At 36.2% G+C, this 13452-nt stretch overlaps 1 protein-coding gene across 5 annotated transcripts in view; it reads left to right on the top strand.

The window, feature by feature from the left end:
* The window catches only part of LOC127868920 (protein zer-1 homolog), a 29831-nt gene extending 16659 nt beyond the window's left edge, over positions 1-13172 (top strand). For all 5 annotated transcript variants that reach the window (XM_052411082.1, XM_052411083.1, XM_052411086.1 and 2 more), the window contains exons 7-16: positions 1637-1702; positions 3104-3191; positions 4180-4233; positions 5501-5665; positions 6327-6491; positions 6713-6760; positions 7243-7310; positions 11228-11419; positions 11815-11912; positions 12456-13172. In XM_052411082.1, coding sequence (XP_052267042.1) covers positions 1637-1702; positions 3104-3191; positions 4180-4233; positions 5501-5665; positions 6327-6491; positions 6713-6760; positions 7243-7310; positions 11228-11419; positions 11815-11912; positions 12456-12595 — 1084 coding nt within the window. In that variant the 3' untranslated portion in view covers positions 12596-13172. The remainder of the gene's footprint in view (positions 1-1636; positions 1703-3103; positions 3192-4179; positions 4234-5500; positions 5666-6326; positions 6492-6712; positions 6761-7242; positions 7311-11227; positions 11420-11814; positions 11913-12455) is intronic.
* Positions 13173-13452: the final 280 nt, after the last annotated feature.

Raw genomic sequence — 13452 nt, 5'->3', positions numbered from 1 at the left:
GGACATGTTGAAATATACATGTACTGGAATTAAATAAATTGTTATCACATAATTGTAACCGGGAGTCATTTGCACAACTTACTTGCTATAATAATTAATTGTTTACCACTTGCAATTAATTTCTCGTATTAATTATGAGTCATAGGTAACACTTGTTTACAGTAAAAAGGTGTGATGATGATGCCCGAAACCGTCTTTAATGTTCTGTACTGTACTAATTAAAGGTTTTATATTTCTCAAATGGTACAACTTCTTGCTAATCAAGCTGCGATAAACTCTTACTTCATGCCCGACGTCAATCAAAAATAATGGTCGATAGTTAACCCCGCCCTCATAAGCATTCGCGTAACCGATTGGAAGATGAACTTCACAGTTTGACGACTGGAAAGTTACCAGATACATCCTTGTCAGCATTTAAATGACCGTGTAATGTGGCTAGAATAATCGATACGCGCGTCATGCTATTCTCTTATCAGTGGATTATCCATTACCCCATGTGGTGTTTATGGCGATTACTTGTGAAAGTAGGTACCGAGTGCTCTTTTAAAACAGGGAATATTGATACACTGATATAGAAACCTTGATTTTTTTGGACAATCTCCACTTTCGTTTACTGAAGAATACACTGATCAGAAAATTTCAAGCGCCCCGGGGACTCTGATTTCGAAATTCAAGCGCCCCAGCAAGGGGCACTTAAATGGCCTGGGGAAGACCCTGCAGGTCTAAGCAGCAAATTACTTTAAAGCAGGTATGCACAATTTTGTCAAATATTTATGAATTTATATAAAATGTGAAATGTGTAAAAAACTTATTATACATATATTTCAATATTAATTAAAATAAAAGTTAAGAAGGACATGTGTCGAAAAATGCGAAATAAGCCAGATATTTAATTCTGAAATCGAAAACGTCTGTACAGTCGAATTCGCAAGCATGTATATCATGCATTTACGAGGTGAAAGTTCTAAATTTAGTTTTACGGATCATTTTATTTTCCTGAACGATATCTATTCATAAGACACACGAACACTAACTTCAATCTTAATAAAAAGATGAATGCTTCGGTTATTGTAGGAAAATATGTAGGAAATATCTTTGTTACAATCGGCTCGGGGCGCTAATTTGTCTTTGCTGCATTTTATGAAATTCGTCTTTAATGTAAAATTTTTCTTGCCTATTGTGTGTTATTGTAACATATTTTTAATCAAAATATTACAATTTAACACAAATAAAACTCGTGCAGTCCAGCTTTAAATCATTATTATTGATGGAAAATTTATTTTCATTGATTTCATGGGTTCACAGATCAATGAATTTCTACACAAATTCTTCTTTTTTCCATCAAAATTAAGAAATCCACAAGTTGAAAGGTCAACAAAAAGTATAAAAACAAACAAAAAAACAGCACCACAATTTCATTCTGACCCATATAAATGATTTACAGTCATAATACAATTCCATTCTATTCCAAAAAAACATTCAAAAACTGCATCCATAATTAATGTAGATCTTTATTTCTCCATCAGTTTTTGTGGATAAAAATGTCAATAGTATCAAGTTTTAGAGCATATTATATATCGTGTATTTTCTGTAAAACAGACATTTTAATACAGGACATTTTCTCCTTATATTTCAGATATATCCTATATTACTTGGTATACAAATCAGCTGTCAAGACAGCAATAAGTGTTCAGCAAAGAAGGTATTTCTACCTACTTTTGAGAAATGCATTGAATCTAATCACATTTCACTTTGTTATCGGAAAAATTAATCTAAGTTCTGAATGACTGACATATTTAAAGTTCTGCACAAAAATATAGTATTTAGCTTGGTTTGTTACATGATATTCATTATAGTAATTTATATATGGAACTTGCTCTGTGAAAAAGGGGTTTAATGCATGTGCCTGAAGTGTTGTCCCAGATTAGCATGTGCAGTTCGCAATGGCTTATCAGGGACGACACTTTCCACTTCTATGATATTTTATGTTTCAAGAAAGTCTCTTCTTAGCAAAAATCAAGTTTAGGTGGAAAGTGTCTTCCCTGGTTAGCCTCTGCAGACTGCACATGCTAATCTGGGATGACACTTTACGCACATGCATTAAACCCCCTTTTCACTGAGCAAAACTCATATATATAAATAAGGAACTTCGAAAAAACACATTTTGATCACCTGTTGCTCCTAATGATACAGATATGCTTATTCCCTTGGAAGGGTTACTGTATATTTTCTTTTGGAGTCAGACACAGAATGTTTCCTTAAGTTGTGTTCCCTTTGGTTGGGAAATAATCTGCTCAAAAACATAATTGAGCCTTGCTCTGTGAAAAGGGGGTTTAATGAATGTGTGTAAAATGTCATCACAGATTAGCCTGTGCAGTCTGCACTGGCTAATCAGGGACAACACTTTTCATCTAAAGTGGATTATTGCTAAGGATGACTTACTTTAAACAAATATCATAAAGGCAGGAAGTTTTATCCATTATAAGCCTGTGTGACACTTAACATGCATGCATTAAACCCCGTTTTCACAGAAAAACATGTTTTTTAACCAATTGTATGAAATGTTGTTGCAATTTTGGTCTAAACAAGTAGTGTGGCTACTATAATGATACTTGAACTAAAGTAAATAGTAGGGAATACTAATAATTATGTATACAACATCTATTGGCTGCAGAAAAACAGTAGGTATATATAATAATGTTTAAATCTCTTTCTATGAGGAGCGTTATTTTTAAATATCAGTGTGTATAACAACTTACTGCAGAAAACAGGGACAGTGAAACAGATTTGCCACAGTAACACCCTTTTTTAAATGTTGCTACATTGCAAAATCAGGTATTAGTCAGGAAAGTTTTGTTTTTGATTATTATTAAACATGCTACTGATGAAGGAATAAGGCAAAATATGTATACATGTACTGTTAGTATTTAAGTAATTTAAAATAACAAAACTGACACATTTGAATAATGAATCAATTTACTTGACAAAAGTAAGGCATAAAGCACATTCTTTGTAGCATAAAATCAGGTTAACATCAGGCATTGTTCTCAGGAATTACTCTCGCAACGCCAGAAACTGTGTAACTGTGAACTTCTATTTTAAGGCGATTCCTAGAACAACTTTTAGTGGTTTTTAAGACACTAAACTACCCTGGAAGCTGGAAACCTTCTCTGAATGCTCAAAGGAACAAGGTCAGTTATGCACTGTTGTATGGATTGCAAGGTAACATTGCTTGCTTTTCATTATTTTCGTCTGGATTGAGGAACAACTGTATACTCTTCCTTAACCCTTTCCCACTCAGAATTGCAGTGAAAACGGCTATGTGCAAATAGCATAAAACCAGAACAGTCTGCGAGTAACTCGTAGTCTGTTCAGGTTTTATTATGTTTGCTACTCATCAGTATCTTAGGGTTAAAAATAAAGCCTTTCAAACTTTAATATGTTAAGAAAGGACTTAAATTTAATTTGATTTTCTAAAGGACTTCAATGTCTCAAAATGCGTTTATAAGGGCTAAAGGGTTAACAGTACCGCTTATTGTGACAAATATAAGCCTTGTTCTGGGAAAACGGGTCTTAATGCATGTGCCTCAAGTGTAGTCCCAGCTTAGCCTGTGCAGTGTGCAGAGGTTATCAGGAGCCACACTTTCCACCTAAACTGGCATTTTTTCTATGAAAAGACTTTCTTTAAACAAAAAATGCCATATCAGCTGATAGTGGTGTCCCTTATTAGCCTGTGCGGACTGCAGAGGCCAATCTGGGAGGACACTTGAGGCATATGCATGAAGACCCATTTTAGCTTACCTGAGCGCAATGTCAGTTTCTTTGTATCTCAGGTGAGCCAATTTGGGCCTTTCAGGCCATCTTGTATAGTTATACGGAACTACTATAACTGTCTGTCTGTTTTTATGATGTTTAAGCTCTTTGTTGCCCATATACAATAACTATATAAACAAATTGACTTTGAATACCTGATCATAAGTATATTTTTGACAAGTGTGTCTAGTAAAGTATATGTCAATTGTAACATTTAATTACCATCAGTCCATGCAGCTTATGGTGCTTGAGACAACAGGATAGTTTAAAGTTAGTTATATTCGTCATGTAATTTGTCAAATATTCAAATTGTGATTTTGCTATTATTTTGCAACAACAATGTACCGGTTATTTGATATTTTGCAGATTCTGAGAGTTGGAATATTGCATATAATGATCCTGGATCTGGAAGTTGTTGCTGTAAGTAACTGTCTTGATGTATATAGGTCACACTCTTGGAAAATGCAGTCCATATGTGCTAATTCGTACTTAACCTTCTGCTGTGATGGTATTTTTTGTTTAAAAATCCAGAATTTTTTTTCAGGTGTACAGTCATCAGTTTGAGCAGTATGTGCAGGTGTTGTTGCATTCTACAGGTGTTCAGTCACTAGTTTGAGCAGTATGTACATGTGTTGTTGTTTTCTACAGGTGTTCAGTCACTACATGTAGTTTGAGCAGTATGTGCAGGTGTTGTTGCATTCTACAGGTGTTCAGTCACCAGTTTGAGCAGTATGTGCAGGTGTTGCTGTGTTCTACATGTGTTCAGTCACCAGTTTCAGCAAGTATGTACAGGTTTTGTTGTGTTCTACAGGTGTTCAGTCACCAGTTTGAGCAGTATGTGCAGGTGTTGTTGTGTTCTACAGGTGTTCAGTCACCAGTTTGAGCAGTATGTGCAGGTGTTGTTGTGTTCTACAGGTGTACAGTCACCAGTTTGAGCACGTATGTACAGGTGTTGTTGTGTTCTACAGGCATCAGTTTGAGCAATATGTACAGGTGTTGTTGTGTTCTACAGGTGTACAGTCATTAGTTTGAGCACGTATTTACAGGTGTTGTTGTGTTCTAAAGGTGTTCAGTCACCAGTTTGAGCAGTATGTGCAGGTTATGTTGCATTCTATAGGTGTTCAGTCACCAATTTGAGCACATATGTACAGGTGTTGTTGTATTCTACAGGTGTACAATCACTTGTTTGAACAGTATGTGCAGGTGTTGTTGTGTTCTACAGGTGTACAGTCACCAGTTTGAGCATTATATGCAGGTGTTGTTGTGTTCTACAGGTGTACAATCACTAGTTTGAGCAGTATGTGCAGGTGGTGTTGTGTTCTACAGGTGTACAATCACTAGTTTTAGCAGTATGTGCAGGTGTTGTTGCATTCTACAGGTGTTCAGTCACCAGTTTGAGCACACATGTACAGGTGTTGTTGCATTCTACTGGTGTTCAGTCACCAGTTTGAGCATGTATGTACAGGTGTTGTTGCATTCTACAGGTGTTCACTCACCAGTTTGAGCAGGTGTTGTTGCATTCTACAGATGTACAGTCACCAATTTGAGCTGTATGTGGAGGTATTGATCGTTGTGTTCAGCAGATGTACAGTCACCAGTTTAAGCAGTATGTGCAGGTGTTGTTGTGTTCTACAGGTTTACAGTCACCATTTTGAGCAGTATCTACAGATGTTGTTGTGTTCTACAGGTGTACAGTCACCAGTTTGAGCAGTATGTTCATGTGCTGGTCTCCACATACCAGGGCTGGTGTCACCAAGAACAGAAGGAGCTGATATTGCGTCTGCTGCACTGTGCGTGCAGGATCAGTCAGGAATGCAAGCTGGTTGCTGGGAGCAACGCAAACCTTGTACAGGTTGGTTTCAGGGGCTGTAGCCTACATCAGGTCTTATATAAAAGCGGTGTTCTGGCGAAACTGGTCTTAATTTATGTTCGCAATATATCATCCCATATTAGCCTGTGTATTCTGCACAGGCTATTTAGGGATGAAACTTTCTGCTTTTATGGTATTTTTTGCTTAAGGGAAGTCTCTTCTTCATGAAAATCAATTTCAAACAAAAATTGGCACATCTGATTAGCCTGTGCAGACTTCACAGGTTAATCTGGGACGACACTTTAAGCACATGCATAATGCCCCATTTTCCCAAAGCGAGGCTTTTATTAGGATAACTTATTATTATTAAATGGTATTATAAAATGGTTATGAAATTTGGCAGATAAATTGAACACTGATTATATTGTTAAATTTCTTTTAACTTGATGTCAAAGTAATGAACAATTTATTCAAATAACTGTATATAAAAAATGCAAGTTCACCACAACTGTTAAGTGGTTAGTATTATTTTACCAATTACTCTGAAGATCGATATAAAAATTTAGGTAAAAAAGAGGAGGGTATCAGTGTCTGTTGATAGTCTGACAGGGGGATGAGTTTTGCTATTGTATCAGGTTAAACACATTATTTCTATGATACTATATCAGATACAAAGATGTATATTGTTATCGTGTGCTTACAGACAATGCTGGATTGGATCTCTGACATGATGCAGAGTGGTGTGGTTGTGGACGAGCTGTTACAGAAGCAGTGGAGCATACTGTGGACACTCACTGACGAGGTGCCGACCAACTGCGCCCTCTTTGTGCGTCATAATGGAATGAACACTTGCAGCCTGTGCATTCAGGTAAGGGATACTACATACCTTAAACTTACAACCTAATTAAAGGCTTATTTGATGCTGTAATATTGCTTATAGAAAAAACCAACCAACAATCCAATCATGTTGTTTTGTTAATAGATCTACTCCAAAAGTTAAAATGCCACATGGTAACACGATTGTTTCCATAGAAACAATATTTTTCCATAGTAACACAATTGTTTCCATAATGACATGATTTTTTCCAGAAATATTCACAAGATCGTGACATGCTGAGGAAGATTACTGGAGCCTTGGTATGTACCGCATGTTCCTGTTCATGGTCATTGATAAAAATGGAAGCAGGGCTTATGTAAGTGGCGCTGCCTACAGTATCGTCCTATATTAGCCTGTGCAGTCTGCACAGTCTAATCAGAGATGACACTTTTTTCAAGACTGAATTTTCGTTTCCAAGAGATATCCTTACAAGAACAAAAAACACCATTTTAACAATTAGTGTCTACCCTGAATAGCCTGTGAGGACTGCACAGGCTAATCTGGGACGACACTTTCTGTACATGCATTTAATCCTGTTTTTCCCAGGTCCACATTTAAAATAATGCAAGAAGACAGTTATTAATGTGTGTTTGTGTACTAACAAATTTAAAAAGTTTGTATTTTATCATCACTTCCATTAGTGTTTAAATTGGAACCATTATATATCATAAAGCCACTATTTCATATCACGGTTCACCAAAATAGTTGTGTTGATTTGTTGTAAAGTTATTTCATAATTCAGAGCAATGTGTCTGAGAACTTCCACCTCCACGATCACTTCATGACAGATGAGATGGTGAAAATGTGCAGGTAAGTCAAGGCAGTCTTGCTAAAACCAATGGAGCCTCGCTCAGGGAAAATTGGGTCAATGCATGTGTGTTAAGTTTCGTCTCTGCGGGAACCGAATTTTGAAGGCCTTTGCAAACAGTTTGGATCCAGATGAGACGCCACAGAACGTGGCGTCTCATCTGGATCCAAACTGTTTGCTATTCTGATAGTATTCTTCGAAAAAAAAATCGAAGAAAATGCTAATTTTAGAAATTCTGCAGACGACATTTTAGCAGACGACAAATTTCCCAGCATGCAAAGGGTTAAGTTTCGTCCCTGATTAGGCTTTGCAGTCCACACAGGCTTATCATGGACTACACTTGCCACCTTGACTGTTTTTTTTTGTTTAAAAGAGACTTAGTTTAAATGAAACATTACATGAGCTAATCTTGCTCTAAGCCGTGTTTTCCCAGAACCAGGCTCCAATTATGGCAGTTTTGCTGAAATCAATAACTATGGAGATATACATTCTAGTTTATAACTTTGCATGTGGTGGTCAACTAAAGTTCTGTTACTCAGATGGTGTTTTCTGAAGTCAGTGAAAGTACTGTCATGTAAATGTATAGTATTTCTTAAAAAATTATTAGTGTCTTTTTGTGTGAAAGTCTAATGTAAATTCTTATTTTTCTTTTGAAAAACCATGATTACGAATCTTCCAACAAACATTCATCCGAATATTTTAAATAGCTCTTCATATTCTAACAATTAACAGAGCAGTTATTAGAATTTCATTCTAAAGAGGCAATTTTAAACCCACTTACCACCAATTACATGTATCGACATGTAGATGGCAGTTTTAGCTCACCTGAGCACGTTGTGGTGAGCTTTTGTAATCGCCTTTTGTCTGTCGTTCGTTGTCCGTTGTGCGACGTCAACATTTGCCTTGTTCACTCTCTATCGGCCACATTTATTGCCCAATCTTCATGAAATTTGGTCAGGAGATTGGTTTCAATGATATCTTGGATGAGTTCGAAAATGGTTACGTTTGCTTGAAAAACATGGCTGCCAAGGGGCGGGGCATTTTTTCTTATATGGCTATATATGGCTATAGCAAAATCTTGTTAACACTCCAGAGGCCACATTTATTGTCCGATCCTCATGAAACTTGGTCAGAAGATTCACCCCAATGATATCTTGGACGAGTTCGAAAATGATGTCGGTTGGTTGAAAAACATGGCCGCCAGGGGGCGGGGCATTTTTCGTTATATGGCTATATTAAAACGTTGTTAACACTCTAGAGGCCACATTTATTTTCCGATTTTCATGAAGCTTGCTCAGATGATTTGTCCCAATGATATCTTGGATGAGTTCAAAAATGGTAACCTTGGCTTGAAAAACATGGCTGCCAAGGGGCGGGGCATTTCTCCTTATATGGCTATATATGGCTATAGTAAAATCTTGTTAACTTTCTAGTGTGCTCAATCTTCATGAAATTTGGTCAGAACATTTGTTTCCTGTGTAGTAAAGTGTCGTTTTATTATGTCAATATTGTGTGACATTAACTGTATTATGTAATTTTTCATAACACAGAATTTTCATAGTTAACATAACTGTTTTATTCATTAACACTTATGATAAGCCTTTCAACTAAGAGATAACTGAAAGAAAGACAACATGTACATAATTTTGCAGTATTTATGCAGTATTTGTTTAACCTGGTTCAGTAATCTATTTTTAGTTCTGCTCTGGAATTTGGGAAGATATTGATCATTGATAAATGCACTGTTCTGAGGGAAAATTGACTACTCTGCCATTGATCTCTTCTGAACTGTATAAAATAAGCTGTTTTGGCTGATTTGAACACCTCTTGATGCTTTCTTGAAAAGTTAACAGCTCTTGAAAAAGGTTGGAATTTTGAAATAATTAAACTCTAAATTATTTTTAACACCAGCATCAAGACATTTTGGCATTATTTTCTAGATTATTCTTATTATTTAGATTATTTTTATTTGGCATTTTCTAAATTAGAAAGACTCTATTCTATTTCAATAACTTTAGTAATTTTTCTTATTTTTACATTTGATTCACTGAAGTTTCCTAATCTCCATAAATATTGTTCTTTAGATTAAATTAGACCTATTTTGTAAACTAGATTTTTGAAGAACTTTCTAGACTGACAGTAACTTATATTTATATCAGTTTTTTTCACAGATTTTGAACTTCTTTTTTTTCATTAAGGAATTTGCTGTATGTTGTTCATTTTTGTAAAGATACTTAGATTCTTTAGACTTGGCTTGTACCTGTTCTTAATTTTCTGTCATTGTTCTTCATTTTCCAAGTTCTTGGAATAAAAATTAGTTATTTTTGTTAAAGCTGCCTTGGTTTTCACTTATAAATAAATTCTTTGCGTGTATTTAGGCATCCCTGACTGAACGCCTTTAGTTAATTGAATTACAACCAGTCAATATAGTCATCCTGACCGAAAATAAGAGTTAGTCAAATAAATATTTCCGCATTACATAAGTGCTCACAAAGTTACATAACTTGTAACTGTCCTGTGACCGGTTCATTTGCGTAAGCGTAGGAGACCGCACTACCACACCTGGATAGGACAGTTGAGTTCGATAATGGTTTGGATCGGTAAAAAAACATGGCCGCCAGGGGGGGGGGGTCTTTTTCCTTATTCTTATATAGTAAAAAAGCTTGTGAACACTCTAGAAGTCACATGTTTTGCCTAATCATCATGAAATTTTGTCAAAATATTAGTTATGTAGATGTCTCGGACGAGTTTGAAAATGGTCATGATCAGTGAAAAAACATGGCCGCTAGGGAGTGGGGCAGTTTTCTTTATATGTATATAGTGACAACATGTGAACAGTCTAGAGGACACATTTTTTTCCCAATCTTCATGAAATTTGGACATATCTTGGAAGAGTTAAAAAATGGTTCAGGTCTGTTAAAAAAACATGGCCGACAAGGGCTTTTTGTTGTTCATTCTTCATGATACTTGGTTAAAACATTTGTTCCATTGATATCTTGGGCTGCAAATAACAGAGGTAATTTCTTTTTATCTCATGTGAGCGACTTTGGGTCTTTCAGGCCCTCTTGTTTAAGCAACATTTGAGTCTGTAGCTCAAAGTTTGAATACACCTTAGAGGTTGAAGTTAAAATATTTCTGAAGTACAGCTTTTGCAAACTGTAGCAACATCATTATTGAGGCGATTTAAAGTAACTTTCCACAATCCTTGTTAAATAGTACAGGGCAGTTGATCACGCTATGTCCTGTATTCTCAGGTCAAGTTAAAGATCACGATTAAGACTTTAAAGATCAAATATGACTTGACAGTTAAGATAGCAAGTTTACAAAATGACTTGCCTTTAAACTCAAATGATCATTTTTTGGAGTTATTGTGTTGCTTGCAAAATCAGTGTCAAAAGTCAAAAGTCAATGTCACAATATGGTTTGTTTGTCAAGTTGATCAAAACTTTCTCATTTATAAGGCAACTTTAAATTTAATTGCTACCTAAATTAATATTGTTTTTTTTAGCAGTGACAACCTTTTTTGGTTTAACTTTATGGAAGTTTTGATAGGCATATACTGAGCATAAGGTTTGGTTTTCATTGTCATTTTTCGTACAATAAATGAGTAATTCCTCTTCCAACAACACATCCACATTGTAAAGATCTATTAAAATGAAGTCTTGTCAAACAACTAGAGTGAACAAGTGCGTATGTGTAGCACTCTGTGATGTAGGGGCTTAATGCATTTTAGTTATGTTTTGTCCCAGATTAGCATATGCAATCCTCACAGGCTAATTGGATATGACACTTTCAACTCATGAGTCATACCTCTTCCAGTGACACATCCGTATCATGGAGTTCTTATTATAAAAAAGTCTTGTCCAACAACTAAAGTGAACCTGGGCACATATTTAGTGATTCTTGTTGCTCCCTTCAGGTCCCTGTTGGAGTACACAGAGGAGGGGGACTATGGGGTCAGCTCTCACGCTGCAAGCATCCTCATGATGCTGACTGCCCCAGGTCCGGCTCACTGGACGCTTGCAGAACAGTCAAGGGAGGTCATCCTGTCTGAGGTGGATGAAATCATTAAGAAGTGGGACATAGATCAATCAAAAGGAATCAAATATAGGTGAGAGTAAAATACTGTAAATATTGTTTATTTTCAGTGTAGAAACACGTACCATGTATTCTATAAAACAGGAAAGAAAATGTATTGTTTGACCTGGACAGATGTTATGCTACATATTTTATATTGCTGATTTAATTTTTGAAAAACATTTGTTTCATGATGTTTTTGGGATCAAACACAATCATCCAGAATATCAGTACTTGTCCATTCTTGGTGAATCCTCTGCTTTCTTTTGTTCTGTTTAAACTTGTGTGCGCTCAATTAGGTGGCCAATCACAGTTGCTCTTGGCCAGAAGTAGTAGAGTAACTTGTGTGACTTTTACTGCATTTATGATACATGTATTAATTGGAGGCCTAAAGGCAGGCTGTTTCACAAAGGCAATGACATATTTTAGGTCACTTATGCCAATGATTCGACAGCTGGAGAATTATTCGACACCCACAGCTCAACTCTGGGCAGCTTGGATCATCTGTAACCTGTTAAAGATCTCTCGTAAGTTGTTGACACATTTGGTCTTCTGCCAATTATTTGAAAGGTTCTGATCCATTACACAAAATGGTTGCTTGAGTTAAAAAGTAGAATTTGCGTATAAATTTTGTAAGTTTGACACATTTTCAGATGATGTCATATCTTCATGAAATGTACACAGACGTTCTTTTGAAGGTCCTTCAAACATGTGCAAATGCTTCTTCTTCACTTCACAAAATGGCTGCCATAGTTAAATATGAGACACAATCTAGGAAAACCAGGCTAAATGCATGTGTTTGAAGTATTACCCCAGATGAGCCTGGCACAGGCTAATCAGGCACGACACTTTCTGTTCAGATTGGTTTTTATACAGACAACACTTCCTTTTAATGCAATTTTCCATAAAAGCCGAAAGTGTCGTCCTTGATTGGTCTGTGAGGACTGCACAGGCACATCTAGGACGACACTTCACTCTCAGGCATTAAGCCCCATTTTCAAAGAGGGTAGCTAATATTTATCTTAAGATGGTTATTCAATTCTGCCCCTGTACTTTCATGGACTCTGTAGCGAATAACTACTGCACGCTGCTGAGTCAGGAGGGAGGCCTGTCTGTGATACAGCGTGTGTTGGAGCACGGAGACTTGAGACCAGACGTCCAAGATCTACTCACACAGATCACACATCTGCACGTCACTCACAGGGGATAGGCCCTGAGGCCCCTGACAGTGATACAGAGTGTGATGGAGCAGGGAAACACAAAACCTGAAGTGTTTGATCGTCTCGAACTGATCAAAATTCTGTATATCCATTTAAGGTGATATGCGCTTGGGAAGAACAGAGTTAATTCATTGTGATAGTGGGATATTGGTGTTTGTAAAATACTGTTATTTTATTTTACTGATATGCTGGTAGCATCATTTTATTGTTGGATCATCTCCAGAACCTACAAAAAAGTATTTCCATGGAAACAATTACATGTACTAAGAACAGTCATAAGCTTTAGCTTAGCCTAAGTTTCAAATTTTGAAACAATGGTTATATGTAGTTGTTAGATTTCAAGCATCCTCATTGGTTAATACTTGGAGACAAAGATGGCGCTGGATAAATGTTGTAGTCGTGAGACCAGGTCAACTAACAAATGTGAGTCAGTTACCTCCCCTGATTATTCATAAACACGCAACCTCCACGCAGAGATTTGACTGTTTTGTAGCTTTGCTCAATATCAAATCCCTGCCATTTTAACCTACCACATGATGATAACCGAGCCATGTGGTACAATAATTTTCTATTGTTATTTACACTTATTTTTTATTTAAGCAATTATTTTTTTTATTATGAACCTAAGCTTTTTCTTCAAAATATAAAAGACATTGATACTACTTTTCATAATATAATAATTAAATGCTTCTTGGAGTTTGAGGCTGGTTCGTATTGTTGGTATACTCTGTTTTTATCGTTGATCCAAATGTTCTGCATTGTGCTCATCTATCTTTAATCTCAGTTATTGATAAAGTTATTATATTGGGCTTATGGATACATGATTTTCAAATTGTCTTTATAAATA

This window comes from Dreissena polymorpha, chromosome 2 (genome assembly GCF_020536995.1).
Source record: "Dreissena polymorpha isolate Duluth1 chromosome 2, UMN_Dpol_1.0, whole genome shotgun sequence".
NCBI lineage: Eukaryota > Metazoa > Mollusca > Bivalvia > Myida > Dreissenidae > Dreissena > Dreissena polymorpha.
The sequence above is the reverse complement of the archived record's forward strand: the minus strand, read 5'-3'. Positions and strand labels throughout refer to the sequence as shown.